The following is a 23,950-nucleotide window of genomic DNA, read 5'->3' as shown; positions in this document are numbered from 1 at the left end:
TAATAGGTCAGGATGAATTTACAGAGAATAGATTCTTCTTCCTCCATTGACATTAAAATGTTTGTTAGTAGGAGCAAATTTAGCTCCCATGGTAACCCCCTTTTTCTCTAAAAAATATAAGCCGTTATTATAACGGAAATAGTTTTATTCATAGAAAAGTCTAAACACTTCTGAATTCAGTAAATGTTATCTAGTCCTGGGGTTTTTTTTTACATTTTATCCAATGCCCATTGTATGGACATCACCATGCCTTATGTTAGTGTGCAGCAATGCTACATATGTTGCAAAAGTATAATTATCATAGGGGAAAGCTTTCAAAAAATAATTATGTGCTGGCTCTCTCTAAGTTGTTTGCTCAACTAAGGGTTGTAAGTGGAAATCAATGTAATCCCACTATCTAGAATGCATGCAATCAATTCCACTTACAAAAGGACCTCATGGGGGTTTCTCTACACTCTTGTGAATCTTTGGAATGCAAAAAAGTGTCCAAAGATTCAGCAAAGTATCTATAATAATACATAGCTGATTAAAATAGATACTACTTTTAATAAAAGGGACTGTTTATTTGCTATATTGAGAATACAATTATCTTGGATGCTATAGGTTAAACATTTTATATATTTGTGTGCATTGGCTGTACATTTGCAGAGTATAAGTTTCACAATCACAGGGGTAAAGGTCACTTATAAGGGATGTGACTAATGCAACAGACATATTTTATTGACATTTAAGTATTATTTTAATTTTATATGCATAGTTAGGAATGTTATTTATTCCTTTATTTTATACAGTTCTGGTCCATAATGCTATTTTAGATTGATATTGTCTTTTAGATGTAGCACAGCAGCTGTAGATTATTTTGATTGTTATTTTTAGTGTAGAGCTTCTGATTATTTATTCATTTTTGTTTGTTTCCTTGCTGAGTAAATGTTCCAGACACACTGCTTAGACTACAATGAGCCATTTTGCAAGCTTGTACAAAGTAAAGAGCTGCTCAAGTGAGTTACTCGGTCCAGGCAGAAGACCTGTCAGGCAACAACCAAAATGTAGTCCACAGAATTGGGAGTCCATCCCTTCCAGAATCTCCCAATAAAACCAGCCTCACTGCATGTTTTGTAAAATAACACAAAGTAAAGAACTATATTCCTTAACCCTGGGATCTTTGCTAGTTTCATACTAAAGCAAGCATTAAAATAATCATGGAATGACATCACTTCCAACACACAAACACTGAAATAAAGCCAATGTAGCATGGACTCCTACAATGTAGGAGTTACATCATTAGTGGTTGTCCAGTAAGAGTCATGGCATCTGGAAGTGGTGGGAAAGATGGTGGCATTGGACTGAGCAGGAGGAGGAAACATAGTTAAGTGTTCCACGTTGTGCAAGTTTGCTATGCACACCTGCATATTGTGGCAATAGTTCACCCTCAACAAGCAAAAAGTGCTTCCATTTTCAGACAAATAACATACATATAACTTTTGCTACTGTCACGGTTTTACACAAACATCACATTTGAGTTGAATTGAACAATATTCTAGTGCGTTTTCATAATATGGAACCATTTTCAGCCTATGGAGAATGATAAAACCCAGGTAAATATTGCCACAAGACAAACATCACAAGTGTGTGTGTGTGTGTGTGGGATGTAACAAAACAATTTAACACCCACTGCCTAATTTTTACTACACGTACAGAAACAGCTTTAATTATAGAATACAGATTGCAGCTAATCAAAACATCAGCTTTCGTTGTTTATACTGTACTACAAGAAGCATCATTTATTTAGCAGTTTAGAAACTGGAAGCTAAATATGTTTCAGACTAAAACATTCCATGTGAGCTTGTTTATTTTCTGTTACTCATGTGGAACGTAATAAATAATTTTGATACATGATAGTAAGGACAACAGATATATTTTAATAACCTGCTTGTTAGAGAGAGATGATAAAAATGTAAATTTAACAGCAAGTTAAATTATTCTACAAGTCTTAACTTGTAACAATAAAAACATGTAGCCACAAATATGTTGTAAATGAAAGAGTGCCATTGAAAAAAACAGCTTTAAATACATCAGAGACCATTGCATTTGGGCTATCATTATTTTCAGCACTGTAGATGTTTGCTCATTAAAATTGAGAAAGGGGTGCTTATATATTGCACATATTTAAAAGAACATTAATAGCATTGTACACTTTCAAACTAGTTTTAACCAGGTATTAGTGCAGGTATATTCTCTGTTTCATTAATTTGCCTTATCTTATCATGATGGGCTTACATGTTATAGCTGCAGTTTGTAGTGTCATGGATGATTCCATTATGTCCATATATTCATGTATCAAGCGTATCCCAAGACTGACAACTTTTTGTTTTGCCTTCAATGTCCTGCCATTTCTATGTGTTGCATTACAAATGTGGGAGTGCTAATATGATGAAATCATCTCTTCCCTTTGTTGCTCTGCCTGGTTGTGTCAGATCTAATTACTGCACCAGTATTAGACTGAGAGACACAGAGATTGTGAGATATGTAGTTTTTTCACAGGAAATGTCAGTTCTTAGACTATAGACAGATGTGAAGCACTAACCTGTACAATGCCATGTGGCATGCCTCATGTTTCAACACAAACAGAAATGTCTGACATCGGAATGTGAAGATTTGCTCTGCTATTTACTGAGAGTACAAGGCAACAAATAACACCATGAAACTACATAGAAACATAGAACACTGACAGCAGAAAAAAGACCTAGTGGTCCTTCAAGTCTGCCCATTTTTACTTTTTTTGCTAAGATTTATGTCTGAGTGTAGATCCACTGTATGTTTGTCCCAAGCATGTTTGAAGCCACCTATTGTTGATTAACTCAAGGCCTCTGCTGGACTTCAGTTCCAAGCATCAACTACTCTTTCAGTAAAATAATACTTTTTAAGATTAGTTTTGAACTTTCCTCCATGTAGTTTGTGGTCATGTCCGTGTGTTCTCATTCTTGGTTTCATTCTTAAAACACTGCCCTCTTATTCACCCCCTTGATGTATTTAATGGTTTCAATCATGTCTCCCCTTTTGCTTCTCTCCACTAGACTGTACATATTAAGTTCCTGAAGTCTCTCCTGATGTGTTTTATCCCCTAGACCACTGGTGTCAAACTGGCAGCCCTCCAGCTGTTGCCAAACTACAAGTCCTGTGAGACACTGCAAGATTGACAGTTACAAGCATGACTCCCAAAGGTAGAGGCATGATGGGACTTGTAGTTTCACAACAGCTGGAGGGCCGCAAGTTTGACACCCCTGCCCTAGACCTTTCACCATTTTTTTTACCTGTCTCTGGACTTGTTATATCTTATCAAAATGTTTTGCAAGTGAGGTCTCCAGAACTGGACACAGTATTCTAAATGAGGTCCAACTAAAGACCTATATAGGGGAATAGGGACCTCCTGCTAGTGACCCCTCTAGTAATGCATATTAAAAAGTCTATTTGCTTTTCCCACTGCCTGGCCATACTGTTTGCTCATTTTGCAATCATCTGAAAAAAGTACTCCCAAATCTTTTTTTTTCTATAGTGCTGGTCATCACTTTACTCCCAATGTTGTACTCTTTCAAAGCATTCTTTTTTCCCTAGTTGCATTATTTTACATTTAGAAACATTGAACTGCAATTTCTACTGTGTTGACCAAACTTTCAGCAATGCAAAATCATGTTTCATGTTGCAGAAACCTTCGGGGATATAGATTCTATCACACACCTTTGTGTCATCAGCAAAAACACATACCTTACCTAACAACCCTCTAGTTATATCACTTACATTTAGCTTAAACAGCACAGAACCTAGTACAGAGCCTTGTGTACACTACTAGTGACTGGTACATGATCAATGCAAATATTAAGGAGGTGAAAAACACAAGGTGCAGGTGGAAAGGTTTATAATGTCTTTAGGCTCACTTGTTATTTATCCAATAAAAATAATGCTGATAGAATCTATGGGACACAGCATCACAGTGGAAAAATGTAAATTCATAATAAGATCAAATCAATGATATGAGGTTTGGAGTGCCTTGTAAGAGTCATTTCATTTGAAAGTTCATTTAAACATTTATTGAAGAGAAATGTCAAATACAGACAACATGTTTCAGGAGAAGGGACCAAAAATATAAAACTCCAAGTCATTCTAAAGGCTATTTTTTTAATAACACGTCATACTTACCTGTTCTGTGTAATGGTTGTGCACAGAGCAGCCCCAATCATCCTCTTCTGGGGTCTACCGCCAGTGATTCTGGCCCTTCCCCCTGCCTAGTGCCCCTATAGCAATGCACTTGATATGGGGGCACTCAGGCATGCTCGCTTCTGAGTTGGCTCTGTGGGGAGCGCAGCTCTGCCCTCTCCTGCTCTCTGACAGAAGCTGCCTCTCTCCAATGAGGAGAGAGAGAGGTGAAAGAGCTGCTGCTCTAGTGCACATTACTGGATCGAGATCAAGCTCAGATGAATATAAGGGAGGAGCTGTATGCAAAATGTTTTTTACCTTAATGCATAGGATGTCGTAAAATAAAAAAAAACAGTCTTTAGAATCACTTTAAAGTAGTACTAAAGGTATTTTTTTAAATAACAAAGATGTCATACTTACCTGCTCTGCAATGGTTTTGCACAGAACAGCCCTAATCCTCCTCTTAATGGGTCCCCTGCTGGGCACTTGTACAAGCTTGCTCCCGAGCCCCCACTCTACATGTCCATAGACACACAGAGCACAGCTCTGCCCCACCTTCTGCTCCCTTCGTACTGACTGTAATTGACAGCATCAGGAGCCAATGGCTTCCATTGATGTCTCTGAGCCAATGAGGAGGGAGAGAGCCATGAGAGCCGCTGCTCATGTGCACATCACTGGATCGAGATCGGCCTCAGGTAAGTATTAGGGGGGTTGGGGAGATACACACAAAAGGTTTTTCTTTTAACTTTCATGCATGGAACGCATGAAGATAAAAAGAATTTCCACCTTTACAACCACTTTAACTATTTTTATTCCTTATGCAGCTAGATATAAATAGATAGGAAGATATATTTATTTGCTTTAAACTTCAATTGATTTACACCCCAGGAGTAAAAAAACCTTCAGCCTTTAGGACCACTTTAATATCACATGTAAAGACTAATAAAGATATACAATACCATCTAAGATATCTAAATTTGTTTTTTATAGATAAAATTAACTTCACTAAATGATAGTAGTAATAATAGTAGTAGTAAGTAAAATGAAATGGTAACACATAAAATCGGATGCTACACATTGCTACAACAAACCACTGGGTTCATTATAAAAATATCACAAGGAGGAGAGTTATATTCACTAAACCCATGACCAGCCCCACTCTGGTATCTCCTTACCTGGCAATGCATATTGAACCATTTAGTCTGAGGTGGTATGTCAAATATTTAGTTTAGAATCTATGGTTATCCAAAGGTGTTATTCCTCGGCTTAACCAGATTGGTAGTTAATAACTCCAACTACTTTGATCGTTTTTATGTGTTCTTTGGCCTTTTTAACATTTCCATCATAAGACAAGCAAGTGTACTGTCACTAATGAATTGCTTCTGAAAAATGGCTACAAATGGTTTGCTACTTCATAGATCAAACATCCAGCAAATGAAAGTCAATGAACAATAGGCATTTGTTTAGATGAGCATTGTGGTCAAACATCACCTTTTGAATTCCACACTGCTTAAACACATACTTTCACACCCAAACTGCAGCAAAAATCTTCATATTAACACCTTTACCTGCAATACAAACACATCCTGCTGCATCTAAACATACAAGACCAGAGCTAACCCAGTCCAACTCAACTTCAGAACAATTATCCATGATGCACCCTTGAAGTAAAAGGGAACCTAATGACTTTCAATTGACCTGTCCTTCAAAAACATATCAAACACAATGAAACAGTGCCTGTTCATGTAGCAATCGTACCCACAGAGATGGACGTGGTTCAACCATCCATCTTGGCAAAGGATCATCAATCTTGTACAAACATATCTTTCCTGATTCTCCCCCTCCCTCTCTGAGAGCCACAGTGACATTTGGTCGGTGTGTGTGTTGGAAGTGTCACAGGCAGGCCAGGGCAGAGCAGGTAGCTCCGAGCTATAAAACATCTCTGAGCTGGGTGCCGGGCTGGCTGGCAAGCTGTGCAATCTGGTGCCTCGTAAAAGGATAACCCAAGCCTTCCCCTGAGTTCAAAGACATTCCAGAGGACTAAGAAACTAGATAACACTTTTAAAATCCATTTTTCCCCTATGTATCATATCTTGGAATATGAGAGACTTACGTAACAACCAGGCATATCTTCAGATTGCTCACAATCAGACAAATCGTTTGATAGGTCACACTCCCTGGCTGGAATACATAGGAAAGCAGAAAATTACATCTCTTGAACCATTCAAGTACGTATTTCATATTTCATATCTAACCGTTCCTCGGATGCGTCTGCATATTAATCTATCCGCGGGTGGAATGTTACTTATGCCTATGAAAAGTTATGAGCCAAAACATGAGCTATGAGAGGTTCTAGTTTGGGTCTCTGCCCAGACAACCCCCCCCCCCAAATGAGGCATTGGTCCTTGGCTTCAGGGACACCCCCTGCTGGGGGACTACAAAATAGGCTGTCAGGCCTAAGAGTGTAAGTTGAAGAATTCTCCCGTTTAACATCAGAACCAACTTGGGAGACGGTGCCCTTTTGCTCTGAACTTGATCTGCTTAACCCAAGGCTGATTGGCAAGTACTTGAACCCTTTAACCTCCTTTCTGTTACCTCTTTGCTGTGCTATTGTTCTCTGTATATTTATATATATATTGGTTACATCTTTTTTCTGTAAATATTTTTATTGCACCCTTTTGACCTTTTAGTAATAAATCTTTCTTTCTGAAAGTGTTGAACTGTTTCTAAAGCTCCTTAATGCAATTTACGAATTCCTGCCGCTGAAGAGCGCTAATATGTGTGTTTAACCCTCTGTATAGCCTGTCTGCGGTGACAGTGGTGTACAGACGATTATCCAATCATCCTAGTGTTATTGTTGATATTGCCAAGTTTCCACTTTCTCTGTACAAAAAGGAGGTGGTGGCAGTGTGAAGGGTTAATTGCGTAATTAACCTGACCCAGTAACAATCGCACCCAGGCTGCCGTACATCGATTTGTGGTCCATTAGCTGGAAAATCGTTGTACAGGGTGCAGCCGGGCATGGCATTGTTACTCACGTGACATCGCAGTTTAAGATTGGCTAGGCTGGGGGTCTAACGCGCGATCGTCACAGTCCAAATCAGCCTTTAGAATTTTAGATTTCTGGTTAAAGGTTAGTGACTCAAAGTGTTAAAGTCAAGTATCAGAATTACAGCCAGGCAACCAGCATTTTCAGGAGAAGGTCAGCACTGACAGTCTAAATTTTTCTATTGCACAAGATGTTATTTAAGATGGTTGACGACCCTTACCTGTGAAGGGACTGGCCTCACACACATCCTCCTATGCAATATATATATATATATATATATATATAAATATATATATACTGTATATATATATATACCTGTTTATCTGCAGTCTTCTCTGCTATACAGCCATTTAAAGTGCAGAAATAATACAGCTTGTCTGAGCTTTCAGAAAGAAGGGGGCAGGGAACTACAGTTACACTCTGAAGAACTCAGTGAGAGCTGATTGGAGGGAAGGGAAATACTGCCTTCACACAGTACACAGAAACAGAGCCATGGCTGTGCTGGAGATCCTTCCCATCACTTTTTTTCTCTTGGCATCACGAAAACATGTCATAGGTGTCAGATAGCAGAGGAAAGAGGCAGCAGACAGAAATTACACTTCATGCTCTGGATTGCGACAAGTACACACTACAGAAGGCTGTGCTTTGTTCACATTTCATGGGAGAGGTTTACACACACTTTAAATTACATTTAGAAATAATGAACTTGTAATGTAAATCAAGTGTCATTAAAATTTCACATAACTTCCTGCACAACATTTATAATGAAGTGCCACGTGTGACAGTTCTTAACAGTTTCTCTATACACATAACATGTTCATTCACACCTTAAACATACTTTTCTTAGTATAGCTAATTTATGATAATTCATTCACTGGATTCCAGAATGTTGCCTAGAAACATTAACTATATACAGCGTGTAAAAATGTTTTTTTAAAAAAACATCTCTGATAAAACTCACACTGATATCTTACAGGGTCATCACTGGTCAGCTAGAGGGCTAAATGAATGAATAGTCCACTACTCTAGTTTGTATATAGTTACAGTGTTCAGCATAACTGAGTACACCCCTTTTGAAAGGTAAGATTTTAGACCAATATCAAAATGAACTCAAGAACAATTTCCAAAATTTTGACAAAACAGTCTTAAAGAACATTTGTTTTGCTCATTACATGAAAAGTAAAGTTAATAATATAACTTAGATTACAAAATTCAACTTAAATTAGTTGATGCAAAAATAAGTACACCCCACAACAAAAACAACTACATCTAGTGTTTTGTATGACCTCCATGATTTGTAAGGACAGCACCAAGTCTTCTAGGCATGGAATGAACAAGTTGGCGACATATTGCAATATCTTTTTCCATTCTTCAAGAATGACCTCTTTTAGAGCCTGGATGCTGAACGGAGAGTGATGCTCAACTTGTTAGAATTCCCCATACATGTCCAATTGGGTTCAAATCAGGAGACATACTTGGCCACTGAATCACTTTTTCTCTGTTCTTCTTCAGAAATGCAACTTAGATGTGTGTTTTGGATCATTGTCATGTTGGAAAAGTGCACGACGGCCAAGAACACGGAGTAATGGTAGCATCTTCTCTTCCAATATAGAGCAGTACATCTGTGAACTCATGATACCATCAATGAAATGCAGCTCCCCAACACCAGCAGCCCTACAGAAGGACACTGCCATCACCATGTTTCACTGTAGGCACCATGCATTTTTCTTTGTACTCAACTTTGTAACCCCATACAGTTTTGAAGTCATCAGTTTCAAAAACATTTATCTTGGTCTCATCACTCCAGAGTACAACATCCCAGGAGTCTTCTTTTTCAGCATGGGCCCTGGAAAAATCTAGGCTGGCTTTTTGTGCATGGGCTTTAGGAGAGGCTTCCTTCGTGGACAACACCCATGCATGCAATTCCTCTGCAGTGTTATCGTATTGTGTCACAGGAAACAATCAACCCAGTTTGGCTTTATACTTCCTTAGCTAACTGCAGTGAACTTGCATGGTGATTTTCTTCCACCCTTCTCATCCGAAAATGCTTGTATCGAGGTGTTAACTTTCGTGGATGGCCTGGACTTCTCTGTGAGATGGTTACAGTTCCATCTTTGTTAAGTTTTTGTATCACTTTTGCTACAGTATTCTGACTGATAAGTAAAGGTTTTTTGATCTTTTTGTAGCCTTCATCTTTCTTGTGTAAAGAAATTATTTTCTTTGTCAGGCCATTTCTCTTCCATGTGGTGCCATTGCTGACAACATGAAATGGGAAGGGGTTTTCTTTCTTAAGTAATGCCCTTTTATAATCAACTGTCTGCTGGACACCTGTTTAATGAATAATTAGGCTCAACTGTAGTTGAATTCTTGTTAATTAGGATTTTGTTGTCTAAAATTTAGCTTTGCTCCTAAGACTCATCAGGGTGTATTCGTTTTTGCAACATGGTCTTGAATTAATTTGTTAGAAAAAATACTTTCTTGTTTGCAATTAATGGTCAGCATTTTTGGGAGAATTTTTTAGTATAGTGTTCCATAGAAAATGTTGATTCGGAAGAGAAAGTAAAGGTTTTCTGACAAATCTGTTGGGGTGTACTCAATTATGCTGAGGACTGTATATATGGTCTTCAAAAAGTTTCCACACTTTTTTTTAACTCTATTCTAACTCTAAAAGTGCTGAAACTTTTTGAAGACCCTATATATATATATATATATATATATATATATATATATATATATATATATATATACACACACACACAGTATGTGTTTAGTTATTGTGGTAAATACTAAAAAAAAAAACAAGGTGGGATTCATGTGTAAACATGGGATGTATTATGGTAACCCATTTGTTTTGAAAAACCCACCCTAACCCAACCAATACTTGCCTACATCATGTGTGCATCATCAAGTATATAGAACTGTTATAATGAAGGGTCAATAAAGGTATTTGCCCAGGCCAACTAATAGGCATACAATAAATAGAGTTTGGGTTGTTACTCAAGTGCAGAATTTTTCAAATGGGGGTGCCACCTGAGGTTTTCAGGGGAGCCATGGCAAAGACATTCAGATTAGTCTGAGCTTCTACTCCTTGGCCAAACTATACATCGGCACAATGGGAGCTCATTCATGACAGTGAATGCAGAGCAAAGGAAAAGCGGAGGCATCTTCCTGAATCCTGACCTCCCCACCTGTCCCTACAGGGCAGTACCATGCAGTGCAAGTGCAAACACAGTACTGCAGTTTTCAATGTAGCTATATGTAGGTATGTACATTACTCCTAATATTGACCCCTAATTCTATACGATAAGAACTGCGTTTTTAGGGCTCAGGCATAATAGGGGCAGTTGATATGTTGCCCCTAAATGCAGCATCACCATTGTACACAGTTGTGGGGCAGTTGCAGTGTGGCCCCATTCACCTGAAGGGAATACTTCCAGCTGTGGCCACAGCATGTGTACTATCCTCACTACTGTCTCTGAAACTAAAGGGGGAGCAGTTGGGGGTGGTAAAAACAAAGCTCAACTGCATGGGTTTATCACCCCACAACCTCACATGTGAATGAGCTCTAGGTTGAGCTGCAGTGCATATAGGGCAGCCCATTCATTTCACTGGGCTGCCATACCCATAGCAATGCAGGGAAAGAAGTCCCCAAATACATTTTTTTAAATCATCTGCCAGGGAAAATGTACTGTGTTTGCCAATGTGTTGGGGTACAATTAAGAATTAATTACAACTTGGCATGTCTCCTAAAGAGTAGTGCCTCAAGACTGAAAATACTTGTAAAGCTTTATTCGTCCAGTCATACTCACCAACATACATCAACACTAACAAAGCTCTGATATTTTTCCAAAAACATTCTAAAAGACTGGATAATCTCATCACCATGTATATTATATTTGACCAGGCCCATATCTCAGAGCAGCTCTGACAGAATATCCAGTATGATCTGAAAAAAAAGGGTCCAGGACATTTATTGCAAGATCAGGCACCTAGGTCACGGGAGCTACTGATCATTTTGATATCAGTGTAACCACTGCTTATGTATTGTGGCAGGTTTTCTTTAAGAATGGGCTTACAAAAATCACCTACAATTTAGTTTTTTCAAAAGTCCTGTTACTGGTGCAAGCTGGACACAATAAATACCTTAACATAATTTGACTTTTTAAAGTCTACATTCTACAAAGTGTACATTAGACAAATAGCGAGATACAAACCTTGGTGAATGAACTTTGGAGAACTAATGCCTCATATTTGCATGCTGCCAATCCATTAGGCAAGAACCAACAGCAAAATAAAAATGGCACTCACGAACATGCCAGCATGTTTTTTAGAGATTTTGATGCAAGCTATGGAAAAAATCAGTAACTCCCATGTGTAAGTCAACTAATTAACTGTGATTCAGAGAAACTTCTAGGTAGATTTCTGTCGTTTAAATGTGAATGAAATATCTAAGGTCCATACAATGAAACAAAGACTCTCCCTTCAAGGCGAAGCTGGTCGAAACAAAAGGAATTCAAAAACTCCAGTTTAAACAGGATTTTGAAGGTATAGATATATTTGATGTAGGAGAGAGAAGAATGAAGTGGATACAGTTTGATGAAAGAGAAAAGAGGTAATGGACAACCCATGGTTTTGGATATGAAAAAAGTGAGGGCAGCCTTCAAATGGGCTCTGCACAAGAGCTACAAGGAATTTACTTGAAGTAAAAGCCTGGACCCATTTGGTCATACTTTCTACTGACAGAGTCTCAGATTAAGTTTTCTTTCACTGTGTGGGTAGATGAATTTATTGCTTTTTAAGCTTTTTATTACTAAGTGATTTAATCAGTGACTTCTTGCTTGAGTGTACGTGAGTATTTGTAGACCAGTGTTATTTTTCTGTACTGTTTTGTTGTTCTGTTGACAACTTTTGGCAATCAGTGCCTTTTCTTTCCTTCAGTAATCAGTAAAGCTATCTCTTTCTTACAACTTTTATTTGTGAAAATGCCTATTACTTGAAGAGCATTGTAAAACGAAGGCATGTATTTACCTAGCACTATATAGACCAACCAAGTACTGAGTAAAAAGACCAAATATTAGGTTCATGTCTGCTTTATAGAAAATGCCATGTGTTAGCACTCTAAAATAAATGGGCCGTTTTAACACAGGCAAGTTAAAGTGTAAAATAACATGCATTACTGTACTGTTAACATGCATTAATGACCAAATAAACATAAACAGGGTTTTTATAACATGGAATATATATACATACAAGCACACCTCTTATTCAGAGCTAAATTTAATTGAGATAACCAAAAGTCTTTGAGACTGCAAATTTCATGCACAAAAATAAAAAAGTGTATTAGTTAATCGTTAGGGGTAATGGCAGCAGGCTGGCTTCAATCTTTTACTTTACCTTACCATATTTCTAATGAGCTAGCCTTGCTATTCTAGGCCTTTGTATATGCAACATATCTGCATATTGAAGCTAGTCCACAATGGTTTGGAACATCCTGCATTATGAAAAAGCTAATTCTAATCAACAACTGAAACATGCACAGTCACTTTTGTATAGTCTCTACAGCAGAACCTTTTAAATCACTAAACACATTAGAATAATATTGTGCCTGTGCCTGCCTTGTTTCGCGATCACCAGTGGTCGGTGGCAGCATCTATCATAACAGAGAAAAGCTGAAAGAGCGAGCAATAGGCTGGAAGTGGAAACCTGCCAGTGGTGGAACTGAAGCTATGATTGTAGCAAGTGTACACACAGAGATGGACGCGGTTCAACCATTTTGCTCCAACCCTCCATTTTGTTAAGAGTCTCCATGTTTTACCCTCATTCTCCCCTCCCCCCCTCTCTGAGAGTCACAGAGACATTTGGCCAGTGTGCTGGAAGTGTCATAGGCCAGCCAGAGCCCAGCAGGGAGCCCAGAGCTGTACACCTCTCCCAAGCTAAGCACCTGGTTGTCTAAGAAAGCTGTGAAATATAACACCTTGTAAAAGCTAATGCAAGCCTTCCCAGGAGTTCAAAGAGATTCTAGCTAAGCACAGCCCAGATAGCCCTTTTAAAATCCATTTTTCCCCTATGTCTCATATCTTGGAATATGAAGGACTTACATAAAAACCAGGCATATCGTCAGATTGGCCAAGAGGAGACGAACAATTTGATAGGTCACTCTCCTTGGCAGGGGTACATAGGAAAACAGAAAAGTAGATCTCGTGAATCATTCAGTGTATGATTTCATATTTTATATCTAATCAATCCTCAGACGTGTCTGCATAATAATCTACCCGCGGGCGGAGTGTCACTTGTGCAGATGGAAAGTTACGAGCCAAAATATGAACAAGAAGATATTTTGGCTCTAGTTTAGGTCTATGCCCAGACCTTCACGCCCTACACGGGGTATTGGTCCTTGACTTCAGAGACACCCCCTGCTGGGGAACTACAAAATGAGCTGTCAGGCCTAAGAGAGGGAAGTTGAAGAATTCTCCCGTTTAACATCAGAACCAACTTGGGAGACAGCCCTTTCGCTCTGAAACTTGATCAGCAAACCCAAGGCTGATTGGTAAGTACTTTAACCCTTTAACCTAATTTCTGTTACCTCTTTGCTGTGCTGTTGTTCTCTGTATATTTATATATATATTGTTTACATCTTTTTTCTGTAAATATTTTTATTGCACCCTTTTGACCTTTTAGTAATAAATCTTTTCTTCTGGAAGTGTTAAACTGCTTCTATACCTCTTTATTGCAATTTATAAATTCCTGCCTCTAAAAAGAGCGCTATTGTGTTTGTTTAACCCTCTGTATAACTGGCCTGTGGTGAAAGTGTTATACAGGCGATTATCTCAACCTGTCAGGAATGGACTCAGCACTGGTGGTGGGACTCATCTGCCGTGTGGGCTGCAGTACCAGAGCTGACCAGCGGGTGCTCTCAGCAGCCAGAAGCTCACACGTGCAATCAGCCAAACCTGGGGCTGATTGCAGAAAGGTGTATTTAAGGCATGACCAGGCCTGTGATCTGGGCCTTGGTGTATGTTTTCCCATGAGCCTCTGTACCTGGTATCTTGTGTTCCTGCTTCGTTGCTGACCCGGCTTGATCCTGACCTCTGCTGACCGTCTCCTGTTGAACCCCTGGCTTGCCTGACCATCCTTCTGCCTGATCCCCTGTACCGTGCTGCCTGTGAGTTACTGAACCCGGCTTGTGACCTTGACCATTCTCTGCCTGCTCCTTTGGTACCTTGCTGCCCGCACGTTGCTGACTTGGCCCGTCTGACCACGCTAACTACTCTGCCATCCATCCATCCTGCACGGATCCAGCCGTACCTGCACATACCTCTGGCGGATCCCTCTACCACTAGCAGGTGTACTCAGGGGCCGCAACCTGGTTCCTGTCTGCTCCAAGTCCATCTCCACCATCAGGGGCCCTGGTGAAAAAGCAGACTGGGACTTAGACTCCGCGCCCTGGGGAATCCTGTCCTGGGGACCACTAGAGGTACCACCAAACGGTCATTACAGAACCCTAAGGCCGGCCTGACCGTTCCACCTCTCCAGCCCTGACTACGCCTGTGTTCCTGCACCTACTAAGATTAGTGGAAGTTTGGTTTGTTCACTGTGCGTTTATACATATATATCTGGGTGGCTAATAATAAACTGTATTATTATACTATACCTGAAACCTGCGTTTCCCTGTGTCAGTTTCTGGTCATTCCTAGATTCCTGACACCATTATAGTGTTATAACTGATATCACTGAGTTTCCTCTTTCTCTGTACAAAAAGGAGGTGGTGGCAGTGTGAAGGGTTAATTGTGTAATTAACCTGACCCAGTAGCTGGAAAATCATTGTGCAGAGTGCAGCTGGGTGTGACTTTGTTGCGCACGTGACATCGTGGTTTTAGATTGGCTAGTCCTTCGGTCACGAGTTTGGTGAGAAGGGCTGGGGTCTGACGCCGCGTTTGTCACATATTGGCGACAGCGATCGTGGGATCGTCACATAATGGTGGCAGCAATCTGGCGTTCGTCACAATGATAGCAGAAAACTAGAGGATATTTTCCCTGCTCTTCATTCCTCTACTTCTGCTCCATTACAGTGAAATCACTAGTAAGCGGAGGCTTGTTTAATGGAGGAAGCTTTTGTTTCTTTTTATATGCTTTGTGTAGGTTTCTTCAAAATGCGTGTCTTTTTGTGTACTAGGTTTTCTACTATTTCTGCTAATGCTAATGTGGGCATTGTGGGACCATTCGTTTAACAAAGGTTGTTAGCACACTGACGTAGAACATGACTTTTGTGGAACTAAAGATTCCAGCATGCCCAATATAAAATCTTCATCTTGAGGGTGACCAGATAATCTGGGAACACCTACTGTTGAGACAAGTACACATTTTTTTTAAAGGATAAGGTCACCTTTTGTAACATGTTATATCCATATTTATGGTTCTCCCAGCTCCCTGTTATGACAGCTAGCGGGGGATCTTCTCCTCCCTGCTAGCTGTCACAATTTTAAAAAAAATGCGGCCATGCAGGATTCTGCCCTCTCGGCCACGTCATTCATTCATGGTGTTCTGTGAATTAATGAACTACAAGTCTTTGCAGCTGTCGGCTTGTAGTTCATTGATTCTTCTTGTCAGTATATCTGCTTGCCCGTACCTCCCGTATGGGCAAGCAGATGTGCTGACAGGTCTGTAGGAGACCTGCATGGCACCAGAAATCTGCTGGTCACTGGTGCAAAGCCAATGCCAGTTAAAAAAGGTTAACTTATCCTTTAAGTATGATATGCATACTTTGGTAAGTAAAATATCAAAGTGATTCTAAACATATTTTTCTTCATACTTATTTGCTCTGTACAATGGTTTTGCACAGAGTTTCCCATATCATCCTTTTCTCGCATCCCCTACCGCTGCTCTGGGCTACTCCCCACTTCCGAGTACCACCATAGCAAGCTTCTTGCTATAAGGGCACTCATGCATGCTCGCTCCCAAGTTGGCTATGTGTGTTCATTGACATACAGAATGTGGCTCGGCCACGCCTCCCACTCTTTCCTCAATGGCTGTGATTTACATAATAATGGTTGAACCTCCTGTTCTTCTAACTCAATAGTGATGCTCGATAGTGAAAAAACTCCTAATAGAAAGAAGCTGCTAACATCTAATCATATACCCTATGACAATTGAATAACCAGAAATAAATGATGTAGCACTACCCAAATAATAAATATATCAATACTACCTGAATAAGAAATACATAACTAAATAAATACACATAAAAGTGATAATCATACATACTATAAAGTGAAAATGATACAAGTGTGTAAAGTAACCTGATCCACTAGGGATCCAATGTGAAAGAAGTGAATAACGATCCACTAGGGGATCTAAAGTGATAACAATAACCTAAAGTGTACACACAAATAATCTCACAAAGAATAGTGAATACGTGAACTGATCCACTAATGGATCCACAGTGATAGTCAAAATAGTGACAATTCCAAACAATAAGTTTGAACCAGATAATAGTCCAAATGGGACTATAGGATGAGCAAAAAGGACTAAAGACCAAAGGAACCACACAGATGTCAACGAAACACTCCTTATTTAAATGTGAACAATCACTCCCCCACAAATAAGGAAAAAAAACAAAAAACAAATATCAAATAAACAAACCAAACATATAAAACGTGAAAATATAAAACTAAAATTCCATGTGACAATATAGACAGAGCACGGAAGTGAAATGACACCCCGTGCAACACTGAATCCAATTAACGTGCATAAATTATAAACGCATGATAACATTTTTTAAAACAAGGAAAAAAAGTCCAAATTGGTGTTTTAACACCGCATTGTTCCATGTGTAAGACACTCGTGCAGATGGATAGTGGATGTGCGTGACCACAAAAGATATCCACAAACATCCGAAATACCCGCTCACCTCCTTGCTGCGACCCACAAGGGTCAAAACACCTGTAGGATCACCAAACAGGATCCTCCATGCAAAAGACTCCTCTGCCACTGTGAACCTCTCCCTGTAGCGATATCCCCTTCAGGAATAAGCGTTTGTGTGGTGAAATCCTCTCCAGGTAAGTAAGGTGTGGTGTAGCCAATTTCTCAGTAAAAAACATAAGAAGAATCTCCCATAGTGTAATACCTCTTTAATACGTAAAAAATAGAACAAAATTCCCAATTTTGCACTCACATTTACAAAGTGATATACAAGTATATAAACCTGATGCTATGGGTGTACTTGCAAGGGTTTGGTGTAGTAAGATGGTGTCCGCGCCAGAAGTGCGTCACCACGTGCCTATGCGTTCCGTCACGTTAGTCACGTGACTTCCTCAGGGAGCCCTGGTCACTTTACACACTTGTATCATTTTCACTTTATAGTATGTATGATTATCACTTTTATGTGTATTTAGTTATGTATTTCTTATTCACGTTTTATTGATATATTTAATATTTGGTTCAGCGCTACATCATTTATTTCTGGATGTGATTTACAGCCAATGGCTTCTGCTGCTGCTGCCTCTCTATCCAATCCAATAGAGTAAACTGAGAGAGCAGCTGCTCTCATGCACATCACTGGAATCTGTTGGGGCTCAGGTAAGTATTTGGGGGGGGGGGAGCTGCATGCGGAATGTTTTTTACCTTTGCATTAAAGTATAAAACCTACCTTTAGAACCACTTTAGCCTTACCGTCAGTTTTTCACAGTTGTACAGGACCCTCTCCTATACTGAAATTGTTTACTCTGAGATCACTGCACACTGTGGGCTTCTGACAGCGTGCATTGTAATATGTAAGAAGTCATAAAGAGCCTGCCTTATTTCCTGCATAGAGGATGTCCAGCATTATCTAGCAATAACATCCCCAGCCAAACTGCCCATGGCCTGCCCCTTTTATTCATTGTTTTTCAGTTATTTCAGTTATGGAGGTTCAAATTAGGTACTACCTAGGGTGATCTGTGTGTGAATTTAGTCTACCTGGAAACTCGCACTCCTTTATTGGGGAGGAAGAAACCAGAAACAGCAACATACAAGCAGATTAAACTTCAGATACTGATACAGTGATAAGCTATGCGATGTGCTCAAAAAGTGGTAAGAAAGATGTGGCTTGGATATGTTAATGGACAAAACTGTGGCCTCTGTTACCCAGGAAATAAAATGTGGAGAATACAGGGCTAATCACCAGTAATGCCTGTAGGTCCGATGGATATGATCTTTTCCTCTTTACTAAATTAAAATGCCTTATTCCGCAGTGTGTCTCTGTGTAGACGTGGTCATCTTGATAGAGGCAGGACTTTGCCTCCTCATGTCACAGCTGTCTCCCTGATGACTGGTGCGCTGATAATTCTTATAGGAAAAATCAACAGGAGTTGTGTAGAAAACACAGATCAAATAAAGCAGCAGGATCCTTGTGACATTTCCTTCAGTGCAGCATTGCTATAAATATTTTTCTGAGATATATTTAGCAATAACTTGTATTAAAGTTGCAATTGCAGCAACATACCATAAATACCAGATCTATGTAAAAGTACGATGGAGCATGTGCTATCTTTTAAAGAAAATATCAATATATAGAATTTATTAGCGCCTTTATAAAGTGGCCATATGTTTCTATTGTCTAGTCACAATGGCAAGTACATGAACTTATGTTATTCTAGGCGCTCTAGAAATAAGAGGGAAAGGATTAGTTGCACTGGTAAAGAGGAAGAGCAACCATCTGGATTCAATTAGAACAGAATGGTTTTGCTTTGCCATTGCCAAAAGCAGTATGCATATCAGCTGTGCCTTTGGCTTTGTGTCATGCATACATTGTTTCAAAAATAATCCTGAGATTGAAATACTTTACATGACAAAAGGGGACATGTTTTAGGAATTTATTGAATATGACTCAGAATTAGTAGGTACTAGCCCTTCTTTACACTTTTGCTTTGGCAAAAACTATGGTTATTTCCTATTCCAACACACTGTACTAAAATTAATCCCAAAGTTACAGTGAGTACTAAAGTCTGTCTATTTCATAAAAGGTGAGCATGTTCTGGATCCCAGTCACATCATTTTGCTTTTCCTCTAAATTAAACACATTGATACACAGATCATATAAAGACATAATCTTCAAGGGATACCAGTGATGTCATTGGCCATATGTGGTCAATGGCATCACCCAAGAGACCATGCTCCTCTGTTTATAATCAGCTGCCATCTGCTGGATCTGTCATTCAGCAGGAGTAAAGCAGCTGAAACAGACATTGGTGGGGGGTTAGTGGGCATCATGGCTGATATGGATCAAAATTACTAGATAACATGATTGACGATGGATTTACATTGTTTAACTTTTTTTTTCTTTGTTTAATGAAAGGACTTTTACACTTTCTTTTTTTATGATTGAGCAGGGATACTATGTATCCTTCATTCACATGTTGGGGTGGTATCTAAGTGCCCCCTTATTGTTAAAGGGGGATTCCAGTTTCCAATAAGCCCCCTGCCCACAGACCCCAAACCACCATTACAGGATTGTGGGAAAGAGAGCATTGTCCTCATCATCATGAGGATAAGGCGCTTTGCCAGGGGTGACCCCCCCCCCTGGCAAGGTACTCTCACATTGTGAGGGCATATGGCCTGGTATGGTTCAGAAAAGGGGGGTCATGCTTGTCTCTGTTTCCTGGTATGCCAGCCTTTATACTCTGATAAAGTTGTGGATTTGTGGGCTGATCTCTGGGTTTGGGTTGACTATTTTGTGTGGAGTTTCTCCTTAACATCCATATGAGCACCAAGAGTCTTGTATGGAATTTGGGGCGGAGACTCTCATATCATTATTTTTAACCTGAAGAACGTATTATGAATTACTGGGAGAACTTGTGAGCCTTTACTACCTATCCCCACCCCTTTGCAATAAATGCACCATCCTAATTCGGTTACTGTTTTTGCAGCATGTAGTTTCATATTTTGCATAGTAAGTCTGGCTGAAAAAAGACAAAATCCATCCAGTTCAACCAAAAAAAAAAAAAAATTATAATCCTATACCCACAGTTGATCCAGCGGAAGGCAAAAAAAACCCCAGCAAAGCATGATCCAATTTGCTCCTGCAGGGGAAAAAATTCCTTCCTGATCCCCCAAGAGGGAATCAGATATTCCCTGGATCAACTTTACCTATAAATGTTAATATATTGTGTGTATCTAGAAAATAATCCAGGCCTTTTTTTAGAGCAATCCACTGAGCTGGCCAGAACCAACTCTTGAGGGGGTCTATTCCACATTTTCACAGCTCTTAATGTAAAGAAACCATTCCTTATTTGGATGTTAAACCTTTTTTCTTCCAGTGATGACCTAAGTGTGAATAACGCTACACCGAGTTCACTATATGACCCTATGAACTACTGATGTATTTATACATGTTGAGTATAACTCCCCCCCTTAATCTCCTCTTCTCAAGAGAGAATACACTCAGTTTCTTTAATCTTTCCATATAGCTGAGCTCATCCATGCCTCTTGTCAGTTTGGTTGCCATTCTCTGTACTTTCTTCAGTTCCCCAGTATCTTTTTGTGAATTGGTGCCCAAAACTGAACTGCATATTCCAGATGAGGTCTTACTAATGATATGTACATGGGTAAAATGATATCTCTCTCTCTGGAGTCTATACCTCTTTTAATACAAGAGAGGATTTTGCTCACTTTAGAAACCGCAGCTTGGCATTGCATGCCATTATTAAGCTTGTGATCTACCAGAACTTCCAGATTCTTCTCCACCATTGATTCCCCCAGGTGTACTCTCCCTAGTATGTATGATGCATATTCTTAGACTCCAAGTGCATAACCTTACATTAATCAACATTAAACCTCATTTGCCACATAGTTGCGAAGTTTAACAATGCATTGAGGACGGAGGATTGTAAATTGGAGAGACATCCTGTAAGGACGTTATTCCACTGCACAGCTTGGTGTCAACTGCAAAGACTGAAACAGTATTTTTAATCCCAGACAGGGGCGTATCTGCTGTGAGGCAAACAAGGCATCTGCCTTGGGCGGCACTTTTCAGGGGGGCGGCACTGCCCCCAGGCAGAAGGGACCAGTGCTGTCGCTGCAAAGGGCTGTGTTTGGCCAGGGGAGCGTGCTTGGGCGGGTTCATGTGTGCTCGGCTGCGAGGATGGGTAAGGAGACAGAGAACCTGTCAGCCATGGAGCCGGCTGGAGAGGGGGCTGGGTGGCACATAGAGGACCGTGCATTTCTCTCTATGCTCTATGTGACGCCAGTCACCTACCCTATTCATCTCCTGCATACGGTCAGCTACTGTATGCTCCCTCACGGCCACCCCCCCTCCAGCACTGCAGGGGATCTGTCAGCATATACAGTCCCCAGTGATGACAGTTCCCCCCTCACACAGATGGGAGAGGAGAGATAAAGCTGCCCCTCCTCCTCCCGTCCTCTCCTCCAGTGTCTGCCCCGCCCACAATTCCAGCCAGCCTTGTGTATTCTTTCCCCCTTCCCCCTACCTCTCTCTCTCCCCCCCTGTCTCTCTCCCCTCTCCCTCTCTCTTCCCCCTCTCTCTCTTCCCCCTCCCTCTCTTCGCCCCTCCCCCCTCTGCCCCCCCTCTCTCTATCCTCTCACTATCCCCTCTGTCTCTCTCTCCCCTCCCTCTCTCTCTTCCCCCTCCCTCTCCCCCTCCTCTCTCCCCCCTCTCTCCCCCTCCCTCTCCCTCTCGCCCCTCCTCCCTCTCCCTCTCTCTCTTCCCCCTCTCCCCCTCTCTCTCTTCCCCCCTCCCTCTCCCTCTTCCCCCCTCTCTCTTCCCTCTCCCCCCCTCTCTCTTCCCTGCTCTCTCCTCTCTCTCTTCTCTCTACCCTGTCCCTCCCTCCCCCTCTCTCTCTCACCCCCCTCGATCTCTCCTCTCTCCCCCTCTCTTTCTTCCCCCATCTTTCCCCCCCCTCTTCCCTTCTCTCCCCTCTCTCTCCCTCTATTCTCTCTCTCCCCTCTCTCTCCTCCTCTCTCTCTCTCTCTCTCTCTTCCCTCTCCTCTCTCTCCCTCCTCTCTCTTCTCTCTCTCCCCCTCCTTCCCCCCCTCCTCCCTCCTCCCCCTCTCTCTCTGTTCTCCTCTCTCTTCTATCTCCTCTCTCTCTCCCTCCTCTCGCTCCCTCCCTCCTCTTTCTTTCTCTGATTGGTGTCACTGGGGGGAATAGTGCCCCATCATTAGTGCCAGTTTGGGAGGAATAGTGCCCTATCATTGGTGTCAGTGGGAGGAAGTGCCCCATCATTAGTGCCAGTGTGGGAGGAATAGTGCCCCATCATTGGTGTCAGTGTGGGAGGAATAGTGCCCCATCATGGGTGTCAGTGTGGGAGGAATAGTACCCCATCATTGGTGTCAGTGGGGGGAATAGTGCCCCATTGTTGGTGTCAGTGGGAGGAATAGTGTCCCATTATTGATGTCAGTGGGAGGAATAGCGCCCCATAGTTGTCAGTAGGTGGATCTCTAATAGGAAGAGGTGGGGCCTAAATAGGAAGGGGTGGGGTTTACAGATGAAGGAGTGGATCTTAAACGGGGGGGGGGATTTAGATGCTGGGGGGTGCCCAATTTTAGTCTTGCCTAGGGCAGCACAAAACCAAAATATTACACTGATCCCAGACCCTATATCATTTATAAATATATTAAAAATTAAGCGTCCCAACACTGAAACCAACACCACTAATAACCCTAGACCATTCAGAGTATGAATCATTAGCCACTACTCTCTGAATACAATGTTTTAGCTAGTTTTCTATCCATTTACAGATTTTTCCAAGCCTGTAGACTTTACCTTACACATTAGCCATGTGTGGGGAACTGTGTCAAACACTTTGCAAAATCCAAGTATACCATGTCCACTGCCACCCCTCTGTTCAAGGTTTTGCTCACCTCCTTATAAAAAGAAATCAGATTTGTTTGACAACATCTGTTTTTCTCATGAATCCATGCTGTCTGTTGCTTAAAATATTTTTTTCCAGCAAGACCTGATCTGTGTGGTCTTTTATTAAACTCTCCAGTATCTTCCCAACTGTAGAAGTTAAACTAACAGGTCTATAATTACTTGGTAAAGATTTTGATGCCTTTTTAAATATTGGCACCACATTGGCCTTACGCCAAACCAGTGATAATGTGCCAGTCATTAACTGCTTTCCCACCACCCTATAGCAAAAATACTACTACAGGGTGGCAGTGCTGCGCAAATCATATATATATAAGTATTTAGTATTTCCAGGTAGGGGGCTCCTACACGCTGCCCTAAACGCTCCGCCATTGGTGGCTACAGATGTTGATCACCGGGTCCCATCTGATTTCCCTCTGGCACCCGACGATCACTGAGAAAGAGGGACAGGGGAGATATCTGTGTATAAACAACACAGGTCTCTCTCCTGCCAGCAATAACATGCTGTTGTGTATTTTTCTGCACAGCAGAGAAATACACAGCATGTTTCCCTAGTAAAACACACAGCACACACAGTAAAACAGCACACAGCACACAGTAAACCCTTTGATCGCCCCAGATGTTAACCCCTTCCTGCCCAATGTCATTAGTACAGTGTCAGTGCTTTTTATTAGCACTGATCATTGTATTAATGTCATTGGGATGTCAGTTAGTCAGTTCCCACCCAGTGTCAGAATGCCGCCACAGTCCCACTATAAGTCACTGATCGCCGCCATTACTAGTATAACAAACAAATAAATAAATAAATAAATAAATAAATAAATAGAAATTCCAGTATATATACC

At 40.8% G+C, this 23,950-nt stretch overlaps 1 protein-coding gene across 3 annotated transcripts in view; it reads right to left on the bottom strand.

Moving 5' to 3' along the window:
• IMMP2L (inner mitochondrial membrane peptidase subunit 2) overlaps nucleotides 1-23,950 on the bottom strand; it is a 1,307,031-nt gene that overhangs the window by 210,218 nt on the left and 1,072,863 nt on the right. Inside the window, exon 6 of one of the 3 annotated variants that reach the window (XM_089673957.1) lies at nucleotides 6,305-6,372. The exons of the other annotated variants lie outside the window; for them this stretch is intronic. Within the exon in view, the coding sequence (XP_089530083.1) occupies nucleotides 6,305-6,372 (68 nt within the window). The remainder of the gene's footprint in view (nucleotides 1-6,304; nucleotides 6,373-23,950) is intronic. 3 annotated transcript variants of the gene reach the window in all.

Source organism: Staurois parvus, unplaced genomic scaffold (genome assembly GCF_062004578.1).
Source record: "Staurois parvus isolate SC_StPar_1 unplaced genomic scaffold, SC_StPar_1.0 ptg000147l, whole genome shotgun sequence".
In the NCBI taxonomy this organism is placed as follows: domain Eukaryota; kingdom Metazoa; phylum Chordata; class Amphibia; order Anura; family Ranidae; genus Staurois; species Staurois parvus.
The sequence above is the reverse complement of the archived record's forward strand: the minus strand, read 5'-3'. Positions and strand labels throughout refer to the sequence as shown.